The 17,775-nt window shown below is 48.1% G+C and overlaps 1 protein-coding gene across 1 annotated transcript in view; it reads left to right on the forward strand.

Annotated features, from left to right (window-relative positions):
• Positions 1 to 1,589: 1,589 nt before the first annotated feature.
• ABHD15 (abhydrolase domain containing 15) overlaps positions 1,590 to 17,775 on the forward strand; it is a 125,199-nt gene continuing 109,013 nt past the window's right edge. The window contains exon 1 of the mRNA XM_078680055.1: positions 1,590 to 2,500. Within this exon, the coding sequence (XP_078536181.1) occupies positions 1,635 to 2,500 (866 nt within the window). The 5' untranslated portion in view covers positions 1,590 to 1,634. The remainder of the gene's footprint in view (positions 2,501 to 17,775) is intronic.

Here is a 17,775-nt window from a genome sequence, read left to right on the forward strand (position 1 = left end):
AGAGTCGGTCCCACAGCCTAGGCGGTGAGAGTGGGTCTCACAGCCTAGGTGGTGAGAGTGGGTCCCACAGCCTAAGCAGTGAGAGTGGGTCCCACAGCCTAGGCGGTGAGAGTGGGTCCCAAAGCCTTGGCGGTGAGAGTGGGTCCCACAGCCTTGGCGGTGAGAGTGGGTCCCACAGCCCGAGCGTGAGAGTGGGTCCCAAAGCCTTGGCGGTGAGCGCGGGTCCCACAGCCCAAGCGGTGAGAGTGGGTCCCACAACCCGAGCGGTGAGAGTGGGTCCCACAGCCTAAGTGGTGAGAGTGGGTCCCACAGCCTAAGCAGTGAGAGTGGGTCCCACAGCCTAAGCAGTGAGAGTGGGTCCCAAAGCCTTTGCGGTGAGAGTGGGTCTCACAGCCTAGGCGGTGAGAGTGGGTCCCACAGCCTAAGCAGTTAGAGTGGGTCCCACAGCCTAGGTGGTGGGAATGAGCTCCACAGCAAGAGACACTGCTCTGACGGGTCAACCTACAGTGAGTTTACATGTATTTGGGGTTTCCCAGCAGCATGGTTGTAGTTAGTGGCATAGTGCATCCCCCAATTCTGCAGCTCTAGCGGGGGCTTCTACTGGACGCGATGGGCGGCAAGCTGGGCCAAACGAAAGGTCTATCTACTGCTTCGTCGGCCTCCTCCTCCAGTCTGAGGACAGGAGCGTGTACATAACTGTACAGGAGCGCCATGGCAAAGACGCGGATCGGAGGAGAGCTGGCAAGGGAAAGCGATGGAGACAAGCAACAGAAATGATGAGATCTGGACAGAAAGAGACAAGGGTAAACAGGGAGAGTAGGATGGAGAATTTTAATGTAGCAAAAAGTAAAGAGACGGGGAAAAGTCAAAGTAGCGAAGAAAGAAAGATGAAAAACCTGAAGAATGTAAGGAAGTCACTCCAAACCCCTACGTGCCCAGAGTAGCCCGTCCCCAGCAGTAAGGCGGACTGCATAATTATTTAACGAGTTTCCTTTCAGAAGTGCATGTAGCTCGCTTTTGGTCGACTTCTTTAACAAATTATGTTGTAAAATGCACCATTTTGTTCTTGCATTTTTTTTCTTAGGACGAGAACAGCCCTGAAGCCCTTAGAGGCCCTGCCCTCAGTTCACTACCTCGGTGGCCTGGATACATGGTGCTAAGTGAGAGGGTATTTTAATGTTATATCTCCTCGATTGGTTGTAGGTTTATCTCGGGCATGATTTTTGCTGGGAGGATCCGCTGTAAAAGGAGTTAAAAAAATTGTTGTGTGCAATCCTTCAAGAACAGAGCCTTGGCAATGACACTAGAGTTAGGAGCCAGTTTAGTTGATGAAAGTTAAAGCAAAAGTCAACACTGTGAACGTGCTGCGCGAGGGCCCTTGTTCTGTCATTGTTCAGATATTCCAGGCACCTCGGTTCAAATGGGAATGCTGCCCAGTGATTTTGGCATGGAGATAGTTAAACCTCTCACAACCCTGCGCCCAATGGTCAGGGAGCTGAGCCCTTGAACAAATAAATTATTTGCTATGTAGCAGAGAAAGAAAAGGATTGTGTTGATGAAACCTGCATGGAGCAGTCTAGGCGGCCGTCCTGGAGGCCGTCCTGTCTCTGCCTAGGTCCAAGGAGGAGTCCACGATGCCAGGCGGGAGCTGGGACGCCTGGCACCTTCTGCTAACGCTTCAGAGATGGATAGTCAAGCTGCTCTGCGTCGGGAGAAGCATTCTCTGCGGCCTGCTTGGCTCAGGCACGTTGAAGCACGAGGCAGGCGAGGGCGAAGATGGAGACGTGTTCATCCATGACAACGAGGGCTTCCCCTGCGGCTGCAGGCTGATCTGCAAGCCCTCCGCTCTGGCCAACTGCCTGCTGAAGGTGCTCCGGCGGTTCTCCGACCCCGACGTGGCCTGCTGGCTCTGGAGGAAGTGGGCGCACGTCCAGACCATTTACCACCTGCTTCTGCCCGGGGACCGGCGGCTGGAGTCCGCCCGGGACCACCTGCAGCTGCCGGATGGGGGGATTGTTGCCCTGGATTGGGTGGTGGGGCCTTGGACCACTTTGAAACACCGGAGGGCGACCAACAGCGTCACTTCCCCTCCGGTCCTGCTCGTCATCCCCAACGCCTTTGGGAAAATCACCAGGAACGTGCAGGATTTTTGCCTGCAAGCCCTGGAGCAAGGGTTTTACCCCGTGATCTTCAACAGAAGGGGGCAGAATGGATGCCCGCTGACCACTCTGAAGCTCCAACAGTTCGGGGACCCGGCAGACCTGACCGAGGCGGTGGCGTACATCCGGTACAGGCACCCGAGCTCCGCGCTCTTTGCCATGAGTGAAGGCCTGGGCTCTGGCCTCCTGCTCTCCTACCTGGGAGAGTGCGGCTCGTCCAGCTACCTGACCGCCGCCGCCTGCATCTCGCCGGTCCTCCGGTGCCAGGAGTGGTTTGAGGCCGGGCTGCCCTGGCTGTACAGGTGGGCCCTCGTGATCCAGCAAAAGATGAGCCTCTCCAGGTATGTGCATCATAGGCCGTTAAGAGAGAGAAACATGAGCCTCGAACTGTGGGGACATGAGCAGGAGTGCATGTAGCAAAGATGATGTGGGCTCGGGTGCAAGGAAGGAACATCGCCCTTTGCAGAGTCATAACGCAAGCTCCTAGGGTGCAGAGGGCCCCAACCCGCCTGTGGGGACCTAACCGTTCTAGGGGACCCCATTCAGCCAAAGGTCCATGAATATAGGAGAGACTCAGGGACCCCCGACATATTCTGCAAGGGGGGTGGGGGCGTCATTTTGCAGTAAGCCCCTGCCCCTTTGACTGCTTGCTGCTGGGGTAGTAAAATACAGCGGGTTATTAGGGCCCTGGGCCCGCGTCTCCACCATTGGTAGGTACGCCCCTGGCCATGAGTTTCTATCGGATCCAAAATAAAAAACAGGCTGGAGCTTGGTGAAAGTAGAGGGTAATAGATCATGGCTCTGCAAATCAAGGCCCCACTGATGCACTGGCGGGGGGCCTACATGTTAGCAAGAAGTTATTCTGGTACCAGTCTGAAGGATGGTGAGTTCAGGGACACCACGCTGGTGCATGACCCCTTAACATTCTGGGGCAATTCCCATGAATTAACTACAACCGAGGACAATGTATGGCCAGATTGGTGCACCCACTGTTTTAATTTAAAAGGCTCCTTAGGCGAATCAAATTCCACCCACGTTTTGGAGGGGGGAGGGGGTTCCACACAGCCGAAGGTTATCCTACTTTCATGCTGATGAATGCAAAAGTCACTAGCTGCAAGACATATGTGATTATTCTTATTTCTACTCTGCGCTATATACAACTTTATAAATAAATAACCACATATGGTAACGAAAAGAATGAAATCCGCAAGGCCACCACTGCCCTGAGCAAAGGGCCCAAGCCTGCTTCAAACACCCCCCCTCCCTCCCCACCAAAGCTCAGCTTGGTTTATTTTAAATACGTTTTAAGGTCATACGAACAGCTGCAAACCGCTGTTGTTTCGTCATTACAGTGACCTCCCACGGCTGAATTACCCCTCACTAAACATGTCCCACTCGCCGTGTTTATAAAATAAAATAATGTCAGATCGGATTGCACACACTAAAAAGTGACTTCATTATTTTTGTGTTTGCTGTTAGTCTCCTCAACTTCAACCACCCTTGAAAGTGGTTTTGTCCCCTGGCAGAATGCTTCCTCTTCCAAGCTCAGTCTCTTTTGTAGTCCTCTGTGATTTATTTTGTTATTGTAATCATGTGCTACAAAGGCATGTCTTCTGGTTTCCTTCTTCTTGGAGAGTTTAATCTCCTGTCTGGGCCGTCAGTGCTCCTCATATGGCTTTGCTCTCCATATAAGCTAAGTTTGTTTGCCAGGTAGGCCGGGTCTAGGTAGATGGTCTTGTTTGTGATGCATTTTGTTTGGAAGATGATCCAGTCCTTGAAGAGGAGCCATATGAGCTCCTTTAGCCTGGGGGTAACATGTTTGAATATCTTCATACACCTGATGACCCATGCCGCTGGGTGACGGATGACCTTTAGAGGAGGGAGGGCGGCATTCCCATGTGTGTGAGCCAGTGTGCACAGTGCAGCGTATTGAGGTTAATATGTATGGCTTGCCCAGGCTCACCCTGTTTGCCCATGTTACATGCTCTTTCCATGCAGCACAAGAACCTGATACAGTGTCCATGTCCTCCAAGGTCTTCGCTGTGGTTAAAACGTCTCTCAGTGTGCCACATGCTACTCCTGTGGTCTGCTATGTCCTGAGCATCATATAAAGCACATCCGTGGGACCAAAGCTCCTCGAAATGTTTGTCATTGTACAGAAGCCTCCAAACTTTCTGGTTGTGTGCCCTAAGCTGCATGTGGATCCCAAGTGCGAAACAATGCCTATCCATGTGCCAGGCACTTTCACAGGAGGGCAAAGGGAGACTGCTTCAAACTGAGCTGAAAGAGCACTGACAGCCATCCAACCCCCTCCGGCTGAAGCGGGAGCCCCCCGAAGAGATCTTATGTTCTCCATGACACCTGCATGCCTCCTCCTGCAAATTTGTATCTCCACCACCTATTTGTGGTTGCACCCTACCACCGCTCTCAATCTCCTAGAGTCAGAAGATAAATGCAGTGTACTAGCCCATCACAAAGAGAAAAGCCATCATAATGCACTTATATTGGGCCTTTGTAGTTCCTAGGCCTGAACTGAAGCAGTAGTTGAGCTTGTTCTGATCTTGCTTTACTGTTTGCCTTTCCAGACAGGTGTCTCTTCCAACTGTCCCCTGCACTTTGTACCAGAGTGAGTTAATATTTGTACTCGGATAAGGCTGCATTCCTGGTAAACAAGACCAGTGTATGGATTTCCGAATTTACACCCAACATCTACCACACAGGAGTTGTCCTGAAAGATACAGGAATTTTAAATTCCACTGCATATTACTTACTAGAGGACAATGTGGGGTGTAATACTTTCAACAGCTGTGTACCGATGGTTAAATGCTCTTGTATGGACTCCCGAGTCTCCTACTCGATTTAAGTTACAGGATCTCTGGGCCTCGCTTCCCTTACCTGCTTAAAACTGAATGTGATGCCAAACATGCTAAAATCAAAATACATTTAAAATGAACTGATCATCCCCATGTCTTTTTACTAGTTTCAAAAGTACATAAAAGGTTGTGTTTTTTCACACAGTGCACTCAGTTTGCATTCTTATTTTTTATTAAATTAACTATAAAAATCATTCTTGTTTTGTTGATTCTATCGCAAACTCCCCTAATATATATTACATGGGAACCATCGTGACAGGTTTCAATTAGGAGTATTTGGTCACCTCTAGGCTTTAGGTACACTACATTCTATAAGAGCACCATAAAAATGGAATAGACTTTCCTGTTTGGTACACCTCTCGAAAGTATAAGTTAAATTCTTTATGGCCATCCCTATGTCTTGTGCAATAGGTATGAAAAAATAATCTAAAAGCGTGTTACTTCTATATTAAATGAAAAATGCGAAATTCACTTGGGAGGATCAGAAAATTCACAATAACTACTAGTATTCTCTAATATCTCTTACACAACACAGTTCACCATCTATACAGACTCAATCAGAAGACCCCCGACCCTATTGGCCAATTTAAGTACATGTAATACGAGAGGGAAATGCATTAAAAAAGTTTTTATTAAAAAGATTTCTTTTACCAAGTTCTCTTAGTATTAGTGGAGTAATCCACTATTTCACAATACATTAAAAAATATTTGTACACATATAATGATGAGAGACACACAAACAAATGAAAGTGCAAACTATTAATCACATCTGATTTTGGTTGTTCCCTATGGAATTCGTTCTATTGTTTGTTAAAATGTCCATAGCCCTTATCCTCTATTGGACATAAACAAGTTCCTTGGATGCATCCATATGTAAAAACACAAAGGCGTCGACGCATTTCGGTGGTGTTTTTTCTTGATGTAAACCACCTTCTTCAAGACAAAGAATATGTAACGGTCTCTCTTGTATTAAAACACGGACACATCTTAGTTCATGGGCAAACCACTCCTCCTGAAGTGTTTAAGTGACGGAGGTACAATTGGATGCGTCCTTCAACCTTGATCCTATTCAGGAATCCAGAGTTTCTTTTAAATATGAGGGACTATGATGTTGATAGGAATCCGTGAACTGGTTTGTTCAAATATATAGGATCCCCAATTTCATCCACATATAGTGGGACCGTACTGCTCTAAATCGCGTGTGCGGTGACTCCGGCCCTCAGTGCTAAAATGTGTAAAACCTCTACATTAAATCAATCACAACACTTATAAAGTGCACTACATACCTGTGAGGGTCTCAAGGCACTGGTGGGTGGGGAGGGTGCTGCTGCTAGTGATTGAAGAGCCAGGTCTTGAGGAGTCTTCTGAAGGCCAGTAGGTCTTGGGTCTGTCGTAGGTTGGTGGGGAGGGTGTTCCAGGTCTTGGCGGCTAGGTGGGAGAAGGATCTGCCACTGTGGCGAGAGCGAGGCTGGCGGAGCGGAGCTGGCAGGTGGGGGTGTAGAAGTTGAGTCGTCTGTTGAGGTATGCTGGGCCGGTCTTGTGGAGAGCTTTGTGTGTGTGGATGAGGAGTTTGAAGGTTATCCTCTTGTTGACGGGGAGCCAGTGCAGGTCTCTCAGGTGGGGTGTGACGTGGCTGCGGCGGGGGATGTCAAGGATCAGACGCGCTGACCCGTTCTGGATGCATTGCAGTCGCTTCAGGAGCTTGGCCGACGTTCCTGCGTAGAGGGCGTTTCCTTAGTCCAGTCTTATGGTGACAAGGGTCTGGCTGACAGTTCTTCTTGTCTCGGTGGTGATCCACTTGAATATCCTGCGGAGCATTCTGAGGGTTTTGAAGCAGGATGAGGAGACGGCATTGACCTGCTTAGTCATGGAGAGGGTAGAGTCGAGGAAGACCTCTAGGTTGCGTGTGTGGTTGGTGGGTGTCGGGGCTGTTCCTAGAGTTGTCGGCCACCAGAAGTCGTCTCAGGCTGAAGGGGTGGAGCCGAGGATGAGGACCTCCGTCTTGTCCGAGTTCAGCTTCAGTCGGCTGTTCCTCATCCATTCGATGACGGCCTTCATTCCTTCTTGGAGGTTGGTCTTGGCGGTGTGAGGGTGATGATCAGCTGGGTGTCGTCGGGCTAGAGGATGATGTTGAGGTCGTGCTGTCGGGCGACGTGGGGGTAGATGTTGAACAGCGTCGGGCTGAGAGAAGAGCCCTGAGGTACGCCACAGATGATTTTGGTGGCAATGGAGTGGAAGGGGGAGGCGGATGCTCTGAGTTCTGCCGGAGAGGAAGGATGTGGTCCAGTCCAGGGCCTTCTCTTGGATCCCGACGTTGTGTAGGCGTGTTCGTAGTGTGTGGTGGCAGACCGTGTCGAAGGCGGCTGACAGGTCCAGGAGGATGAGGGATGCTGTTTCTCCGTTGTCAAGCAAGGTCCTGATGTCATCGGTGGCGGCGATGAGGGCGGCTTTGGTGCTGTGGTTGCTGCGGAACCCGGACTGGGACGGGTCCAGGATGCTGTTCTCCTCGAGGAAGCGGGTCAGTTGTTTGTTGACGATTTTCTCGGTGACCTTCGGCGGGAACGGAAGCAGGGAGATGGGTTGGAAGTTCTTGAGGTCCTTGGGGTCCGTCTTGAGTTTCATGAGTAAGGCGTTGATCTTGGCGTGCTTCCAGCTTTCCGGGAAGGTTGCTGTATCGAAGGAGATATTGATTACTTTTTGGAGATGGGGTGCAATGGTTGTGCTGGCTTTGTTGAAGATGTGGTGAGGGCATGGGTCCAGCGGTGACCTGGAGTGGATGGTGTTCATGATCTCGCTGGTATCCTCGTCGTTGATGCTGGTCAAGGAGATCAGGCGGTTGGTGCAGGTGGTGGTCGTAGGGGCGGTGGTCGTGGGGGCGGTCGAGGCGTTGAAGCTGTCGTGGATGTCTGCGATCTTGCGGTGGAAGAAGGTGGCCAGCGAGTTGCACAGGTCTTGCGAAGGTGGGATGTCATTGGTGTTGGAGCTGCGGTTGGAGAGTTCCTTCACGATGTTGAGGAGCTCTTTGCTGTTGTGTGCGTTTTTCAGACGGTCTTTGAATAAGGGCCCTCATGGTGCTCTAATGAGCTGATGGTGTCTGCGGGTGGCGTTCTTGTGGGCTGTTCGTTCGCGGAGCCAGTTCTTCTCCAGTTTTCGGCATGTCCGTTTGGAGGCCTAGAGGTCTTCGGTGAACCAGGTGTCTTTCTTGCTGGTGTGGCTGTTGGAAGGTGCCTTGAGCGGGCGAGGGTGTTGGCGCAGTCGACGATCCACTGTCTGAGGTTGCGGTTGGCGGTGTTGGGGTCAGTGGGGTCGGCGGGTGGACTCTGGGAGACGGTTTTGGTTAGCTGGTCTTCTGTGACCTTGCTCCAGCGCGTCGAGGCATCTGTTGGGTGCGGTTGTGCGTGGTGGGCTTCTTAAAGGTGAAGTGGATGCAGTGGTGGTCGGTCCAGTGGGGTTCGGTGGTGTGGTTGAAGGAGACGTGGGGGCTTGCGCTGAAGATGGGGTCGAGCGTGTGGCCGGCGGCGTGGGTTGGTGTTGTCAAGAGCTATCTGAGTACGAGGTTGGCGAGGTTGGCGATCAGGGTGGTGGAGTTGGTGTCGTTGTTGTTCTCAAGGTGGAAGTTCAGGTCCCCGAGAAGGATGTAGTACGTGGAGGCGAGGGCGTGTGTGCTAATGAAGTCGGCTATGGCGTCGCTGAACTGTGGTTGGAGTCTGGGGGGGTCTGTAGATGAGGGTTCCTCGGAGGGTGCTGTTGGGGTCGGTGTGGATCTGGAAGTGCATGTGTTCGGCGGTGCTGAGGGTGTCGTCGGTATTGGTCGAGACTCTGATGGTGTTCCTGTGGACAATGGCGATACCTCCTCCTACGCCGTTGGGGCGGTCCCTGCGAATGATCTTGTAGCCTTCCGGGATGGCTATGGCAATGTCGGGGGCTGAGGCGGGGTTCAGTCAGGTCTCCGTCAGGAAGGGGACATCTAGGGAGGTTGAGTCGATGAGGTCCCAGAGTTCGACAGCGTGTCTGTGGGCGGAGCGGGTGTTGAGGAGGATGCATCTGAGGTAGTTGAGTTCTTTTGTTGGCGGTTTGGTGGACCGGATGCTGGTGAAGCTGCAGATCCGGCAGGTGAAGCGTCCTTGGGTGCGCTTCCGGGTGGCCTGGTGGCAGATGTGTTTTCGTCCGGGGTTGAGTGCGCGGAGGGTGCTGGCGTAGTAGCGGAGTCAGGTGTTGTGGTGTTTGCAGGGGCCAGGGGGTCTGCCGCTAGGCGCAGTCCAGGCGTGGATGGACGCAGAAGGGCTTGCCTTAGGCAAGCCTTCGGCGTGCCAGCGGCCACCATATATAGGGGGTGTGGGAGGGAGGAGCAGGTGGGAGGCGGGAGGCAGGGGCAGCAAATGGCAGAGAGGGGGCGGGGCCGCAGGGGACGCAGCGGCGGGACAGTGGCAAAGACAATGGCAGCGAGGGGGACAGAGGCAATAACGGGCACAGGATACAGAGAGGAAACAGTGGCAAAGACAATGGCAGCGAGGGGGACAGAGGCAATAACGGGCACAGGATACAGAGAGGAAACAGTGGCAAAGACAATGGCACCGAGGGGACAGAGGCAATAACGGGCACAAGATACAAACCTAGGGCCTACCACTGGCCACCAGGGATGAAGCGCAGGTGGTAACCTGCGGGTGGAGGAGGGCCTCGACTTCCAGCAGCGGTGGCGTCAGGGCACACAGGCGGAGCTGTGTGGTGAGGGAGCGACCTACCAGCAGGTCAAGGGTTGTTAAAAACAAGGATTGGTAAAGCTAACAGGACTGGTTATGGTAACCTGGTTCCATCGTTATTTGTTAAACAACTTTTATTGTAAGCATGTGTCACACAAACAAAACATGCTTCCTACTAGGCATAGTTGCCCTATGCTTGCAAAGCCTTTTAGTGTATCCATGTGTTTTATTGTTATTGTTTGTCAAGGAAACGAAAATAAATCACCACCTAACGAAGGATTTAAATCTCAGGCAGCTAAAATGTTACATTCGGCACTTAAAGACATTTTAACAACAACTTTAAACATCTAACTGGGCACTAGAATTGCAGGCAAAATAAATAGCTATTGTTTAAGGGTAACATAAAAATAAAATAAAAATAAAAAATGCATACTGTATTAAAAACAAAGTAACTATTTTTAGGTGGATGTGAACAACGGGCACATGCTTTTTGAAGTCACCTAAAGTGAAGAGAGCCAATCAGAAAAGTGGGTTGACACGCTGCCCCATGCTGTATGTTGTGGTAAGCAGAAGCAAAGTGTGAATGACAATTTAACAGACCAGTAGACAAAGCCTGCTGGCCAAAAGCCTATCTATACATGTGTACTACGTATGTTAAAAAAAACAACCAATTGTTTAGCTAACAGCTTAAGCTGTGTCAAAGACCAGACCTAAAAATCAAAAGTTGACAGTGCAGTTCAAGTATTTGCAGCAAAAAGATAAACTTTCAACCACAATAAAAGCAGCATTCTATTTTCATTTAAGGCAATAAAACTAACATGCCATCAATATAAATTATAATTGTTTGCAATATTCATACGTGCTAGTTTTCTACCTAGGATTTACATGGAAATGTAGGTAGTTTTCTTTAAATTGTGAGCCATGATTAAAGTTGGCAGGTCAAACTTACCAGAATTTAACCAGTCAAAAATGCCTGGTAAATACTGAAACAAGGGCATGTGTGTGTGTAAAATGAAACTTTCAAAAATGCACTTTTGTGCCTTTTTGAAAGTTTTCACAAATTACCATGAAGTTCAAGTATACACAAAGGGCAGGGTTCTTGTTCTCAGGGACTACTTGCGCTCTGCTATGTTTCTTATTACTGTCTGTATGACTTAATGATTTTGGGTAGTGGTGCCACAGGAAAGGGGTGACCCTCCCAACCCGTTTAAGGATGTTGCTCACACAACATCAAAACTTTTGACCAATTCCTATGCACACACAGTAAGTACAAACATATAATAGATACAATAGTGTATTTTGCCAAAACAATAAGATTGTTGCCCACTTCCTCTTGTTGAGAATTTTCTTTTTAATATACTAGCTACACCGCGCCAGCCGACACGTGTTTCATCAAAGTATGTGTCACTTTGATTCTTCAGGGCTGGAGATCAAAACAAAATATATACAATATTGAATATTCTAGCCATAATATCCATTACACCAACCATCTCACAAGATGGACTAGTGTTAACCAACCTCATAATTGACCACATTGATACATTTTTCGTTTAAGGAGAAACATATTCCCAAAGGCTTGAGAAACTTTCGTGCGCATGCAAACAAAAATCCGAATGTAATCATTCTCTTTTCTTAAACACTGGTTATTCTTATTTGAAATCCATTGTGCATGTTCAGTGAGCATGCAGAAAGATGATGGATTGTGATCCCTGTCCTGTGAAAATCACGATATGTACATTGAAGCATTTTATTAATTGTGTGTTGTTGCATTATTAAAAAACACCTATTTACAGAAAGTAAAAATTGCGCAACCACAGACATCAAAATATTCACCGAGGAGATGTTTTGTGGCTAAAAGGGTGGAGAAGCCAAAAGACCCGGTGGTGAATTGAGAGATAGAAAGCATAGACCTCGCCCCTGTGCTTCTACGTACTGGAAACATGAAACTATTTTCATGTGGGCATGCAGATACATATAGATGTGTATTTTAGTTCCTGCATGAAGTAAATGAAGTTGTGCCAGTCTCAGGATAAGTGGTTTACCCATAGTCTAATTCGTGATCACTAATAATCAGAGGTACCTCACAGCATTGCTGTGGACACTTACCACTAAACCGGTGATAATTCCAACCCGGTTAGGGTATCCCTAGGTAACTTCGTAGCTCGTTTTGGCCAAAGTATCTCAATCACTGTTGCATTTACCCGTGGCAAGATGTATAAGAAATGAAAAACAAAAACACAAGCAAAGCCCAAGTTATTCTCTATGTGATTGTTCACCCCAAACGTTGATCATCCTAATAGAAAACACGCCTGCCCGCTCTCTCTCCATACTGTCCCGTGGCAACTTATTCTCCAATACGGAAAAGCTAAGCCATCAAGTGACCCTAATTGTCTGCCATGTGTTAAATGGCGATAACTATTCTGCCCGCTATACAACTGGGTATTAAGCCACCTCATGTTTATGTTTTTGCAATTTTTACAGCGCGGCAATTACCCAGGGGTGTCTCGGCGCTATTGAGTTTGAATAGACGAGCAGAGGGTGATTACTGTGAGAACAAACATGTTTTCACTTGTTTCCTGAACGTGAAGAGAGATGGGCTGGTTTTAATGCTACGGGGAAGGGAGTTCCACAGTTTTGCAGTGGCAGTGGTGAAGCACCTGTCTTCAGCCTGGCTTGCTTGAATCCAGTGGCAAAGTGAGCAAGGGACTCACGTCTGAGCATACCCTGCCACACTTATGGCGGCCAAAGCGGTACAAAAGTGGGTGGTGATGGACGGAGCATCTGAACCAATCAAACACTCACACCCAGTCAAAAGATCTGGGTTTAATCCATCACCGTTCTTTAGCCCACTCTGCCACCCCAGTTCAGACAAGGCTATATGCAAATCAGTCTGACCCTGTGCCTCATGGGAACAGTCTAGCCCGAACTGCCAAGCCATGCCTTCCCTGGAATGGAAACAAGCTTCCGTGGACCGGTTTCTGGCATTACAGCTGTCTTTAGCCCGGCTTGCTTGAATCCAGTGGCAAAGTGAGCTAAAGAACGGTGATGATTAAACCCAGATCTTTTGACTGGGTGTGAGTGTTTGATTGGTTCAGATGCTCCGTCCATCACCACCCCCTTTTGTACAACTACAAACATCGGCGAGAAGACGCCCTCTCCCAACAGGACAACCAACAGCTTCTCTACAAACAGTTCCATGTTCCCAGTGGAGGTCCTCTCTGGTAGGCCCGTAATTCGCAGGTCGCAACGGCTGAGCGGGCCTCCAAATCTTCGCCCTTATCCTGTAATGATCGCATGAGCTTCCCCAGCTTCTTGTGTTCTGTGTCCAGCTCAGTGTTCGCTTCCTCCACTTCGTTAATCCTCCTCTCGGACATGTCCAGCCTCTCTGCATGCTTATCAATCCTTTCCGCCATCCTGTCCATTCTATAGGTCACGCGTCCATTTTCATGCCAAGTGAAGCCATGCTGCTCTGTAGACCTTTCTCCATGGCTAAGAGTAAGCTTCGTAGATCCGTACCTGCTGTGTCACTCTCCACCGCTTGTATTCTCTCCATTGCAGCTTCTGCAGTGTCGTGGGATTTCGATCGCTTCTGCTCAAAGGACAACTTGGGTTGCATTTTGTCACCTCTACCCATGGTTTCAGGGAGTCCAGTCCCCCACTCCCGCGGCCCCCTGCGACAGATCGCGCCAGCACCGGTGTCAAAAGACGGGGGGAGGATTGTACAACTGCCGTTGCTAGGAACTGCTCCAATCAGTCCCGGGCGGTATCAAGCCCGTACCAAGTTAGCTGCTGACAGATCGCAATGTTTCTCCATATCAGGTAGAAGACCGGCCAAGACTCTCCTTTAAATTCAGGCTCACTCCGTGCAGGCCCCCATGTGTGTCCGCCTCATGCCACTCATCACAGATGACCAGAAACTTCAGTAGGGGAGGCTGTCTCCTCCTTTTCTTCGTTCACTGGGCTCCACAGATATTCATGCAGGGTGCCAGGACAGTAACCGGGGCCCATAGGCCTCTAGGCACATGTATTTGCGAGTCCTCCGTGTGCACGCCGAGGGCTCCACCACCACCGCAGCTCACCCCTGACTGCGTCTCCACTCGCTGCCTCACCTTTCACTGAGACCTTCGGCAGCCCCGCAGAGTTTGCAACCCCAGTTGAATCTTCTTGTCCGAGAGACATTGAGAAGGTGGGCTGAATCGGAACGTAGCGCTCTGTTAGAAGCATATGGTCTGAAAAGCTTGTTTAAGAAATTGGGGTCCAACTTTGTGGATTGCCTTATATTGGTTGAACCTTGCCGAACATCATCACCTCGGTTTTTGATGAGTTCAGCTTTAGGCAATTGACAGCCATCCAATTGCTGATTGCTCTCCTTCCTTCCTTAAAGTTAGCTGCTATTTTGGTACTGTCCTTGTGGATGGACAGGACCAACTGTGTGTCATCGGCGTAGGTCGTGAGATTGATGTTGTAAGCCTTGATTACCCTCGCTAAGTCCGAGACATAGATATTAAATAGGGTCGGACTTAGCGAGGATCCTTGCGGTACTCCACATGGGAGGGAGAATGTGGGGGAAACAAATGAGCCTAGTTTTACGGCCTGGTTGCGGTTGGCGAGGAAAGAGGTGAGGAGGTCCCTGGCCCTATCTTTTATACCTATTGTTTCGAAACGGTTGATCAGGGTGGTATGGTCAACCGTGTCGAAAGCCGCAGATAGATCTAGGAGTATCAAGATTGCTGCTCCTCCATCATCCATAGTCCTTCTGATCTCATCTGTGTCTGAGAGTAGATTGAGATCTATGTTTCTCCAATCTCGGGTAGTCTGATGGGGGATGGGGTGTATGTGATTTGAATGAAAAGGTCTGGGTTTAATGTAAAATAGAATTGCTGAGTGATCAGTCCAAGTGAGAGGAAGGATTTTGTTTATTGTGATGTCTGGGTTGTTGGTAAAGATTCCATCCAGTGTGTGTCCTGCTGTGTGTGTTGGTGCGGAGACGAGTTGTTGTAGTTCCACCGCTGCCAAGTCATTACTGAGCCGGGATGTGTCTTTGTCTGTTGAGATTTCTAAGTGAAAGTTGAAATCCCTGAGCGATGTGTAGTGTGTGGTTCCAGTGGCCAATTCACTAAGCTGATTAATGTTTGCCAGGAATTTTGTGCGGGGGCCTGGGGGTCGGTAGAGCAATATACCTGTTAAGGATTGGTTGCTGGCAAGGGTAATGGTAAACGAGTAAGCTTCGCATTGGGTTTGATGTATTGCGACAGTTTTTACCTGGAAGTGGTTACGGCAAATAATCGCTATCCCACCTCCCTTTTTGTTAGACTTGCGGTCCTGCCTCTAGACACAGTAATCATCTGGGAGTGCCGCTTTGAAGTCCGGCCCTGAGGCTTCGTCTCCCCATGTTTCTGTGACGAAGAGTATGTCCAAAGAGTAGCTGGTGATTAACTCTAAAATTTCGATTTTATGTTTAGGAAGGGATCGTGCATTGACAAGTGCTGCTTGAACTGGCGTTGAATGTTCGTTATGGGTGGTCGTTCCTCTGCACAAAGAGCATTTAAATGGACCTCCTATAGGGTAGGTATAGATGTAGTGAGGTGGCACGTGGGGTTGGCATAAGGTGGTGTTTAAAGCTCGTAAATTTTCAGAGGAATATATGATCCTGGGCGAGCCCTGGGATGAAGTAAGTTGGGTAGGGGACGTGGCCCTTGGTTCGTTCCAGGCGCGGAAGGGCAGGACTCTGGCTTGACTCTGGGGCGAGTCCGGCGCGCCCGCTGTGCTCGTCCGCTGCGCTCTCAGGGAAGCGGATTGGCGTTTTCAGCGCTCAGCGCTCAGTTCATCTAATCAGTATCTGATCAGTATGCTAGCCTTAGGGACACTCACTGCCATGAGCTCTTGGTAAATACTTGAAACTCTTATTTAAAACATTATAGTGACACAATAGCAATAAGTCTGAGGTAATTTTGTTAGAAGGTGCCATCCAAGAGCAGGCTGGGCCAGAACAGAAACATGGCGTAAATGATGTAAACAATTTTTATTTACGATTACCACTATGGGCGTGAATATAACACGCTTCCGTTGGTGTTTATTACAACATATTAGTCACCAGATGGCCACACACATTTCCGAGTCGGGAATTATTGACTTGTTTAAAACCAGAAAGCTTATGAGTACGGAGAGAGAGCGGGCAGGCGTGTTTTCTATTAGGATGATCAACGTTTGGGGTGAACAATCACATAGAGACTGACTTGGGCTTTGCGTGTGTTTTTGTTTTTAATTTCTTATATATCTTGCCACGGGTAAATGCAACAGTGATTGAGATACTAGGGACAAAACGAGCTACGAAGTTACCTAAGGATAACCTAACCGGGTTGGAATTATCACCGGTTTAGTGGTAAGTGTCCACAGCAATGCTGTGAGGTACCTCTGATTATTAGTGATCACAAATTAGACTATGGGTAAACCACTTATCCTGAGACTGACACAACTTCATTTACTTCACGCAGGAACTACAATACACACCAATAATAGAAGGGAGGTATGTATCTGCATACCCACATGAAAATAGTTTCATGTTTCCAGTATGTAGAAGCACAAGGGCGAGGTCTATGCTTTCTATCTCTCAATTCATCAACGGGTCTTTTGGCTTCTCCACCCTTTTAGGCACAAAACATATCCACTGTGAATATTTTGATGTGCGTGGTTGCGCAATTTTTACTTTCTGTAAATAGGTGTTTTTTAATAATGCAACAACACACAATGAATAAAATGCTTCAATGTACATATCGTGATTTTCACAGGAAAGGGATCACAATCCATCATCTTTCTGCATGCTCACTGAACTTGCACAATGGATTTCAAATAAGAATAACCAGTGTTTAAGAAAAGAGAATGATTACATTCGGCTTTTTGTTTGCATGCGCACAAAAGTTTCTCAAGCCTTTGGGAATATGTTTCTCCTTAAACGAAAAATGTATCAATGTGGTCAATTATGAGGTTGGTTAACACTAGTCCATCTTGTGAGATGGTTGGTGTAATGGATATTCTGGCTAGAATATTCAATATTGTATATATTTTGTTTTGATCTCCAGCCCTGAAGAATCAAAGTGACACATACTTTGATGAAACACGTGTCGGCTGGCGCGGTGTAGCTCGGATATTAAAAACAAAATTCTCAACAAGAGGAAGTGGGCAACAATCCTATTGTTTTGGCAAAATACACTATTGTATCTATTATATGTTTGTACTTACTGTGTGTGCATAGGAATTTACCAGGAAGTTCAACTTCATGGTAATTTACCTCTTCCTATTTGCGAATTCGCAAAAAAAAAATGTAAATGCATTGCATTTAAGAAATCACAAATTGCGATTTCTTAAATGCAATTGCAATTTTAGAAATCGCAACATAATTGCGATTCCTTAAATTGCGAAAAAATGGAAAAAAATAATGCATCCAAAAAAGGAAATTGCATTCGCAAACGTCAGAATTTTGCGATTCGCACCGTTTGCGAATGCAATTTACCTTGATGCATGTGGGCATTAGATCCCTCGCTGGTGGGGAAAATCCCAAATGGTGGGTAACTTCTCTTCGACACTTGCTGCACAATGCCTGTCTGTCACCATGATTCGAAGTCCTTCGAAAGGTCTTGCATCAAACAAGTTTGAACTGCTGGATCTTTAGAAACATGTAAAGCAAGTGTGTTTTTATGACGCATTTGTGTACCTTGTGCAGGTACACATTTACATTTTTAAAGGAAGAAGAAAGATATGTTATGTGTATTTGTAAAGCACACGATAACCTGTGAGGGTATCCTGTCACAAAGCAGATGGTTGTGTCTGTCTAGCACTGCCTGGGATAGGTTGGTTCATCGAAAAATCAGATCTTCTGCTTTTTTCAGAATTCAAGAAGAGGAATATGCAGTCCTTCTTAGTCCATTCAGCACTAAAGCAGATACTTTATAAAAGGTAGCCCAATTTACCGATAGAGGGACCTGTCCATCACTACAGGAATAAAAAAGAAAACACAAAAACGGACCTATTGAAACTTTAAAGCAA

Source organism: Lissotriton helveticus, chromosome 3_1 (assembly GCF_964261635.1).
Source record: "Lissotriton helveticus chromosome 3_1, aLisHel1.1, whole genome shotgun sequence".
Taxonomy (NCBI): Eukaryota; Metazoa; Chordata; class Amphibia; order Caudata; family Salamandridae; genus Lissotriton; species Lissotriton helveticus.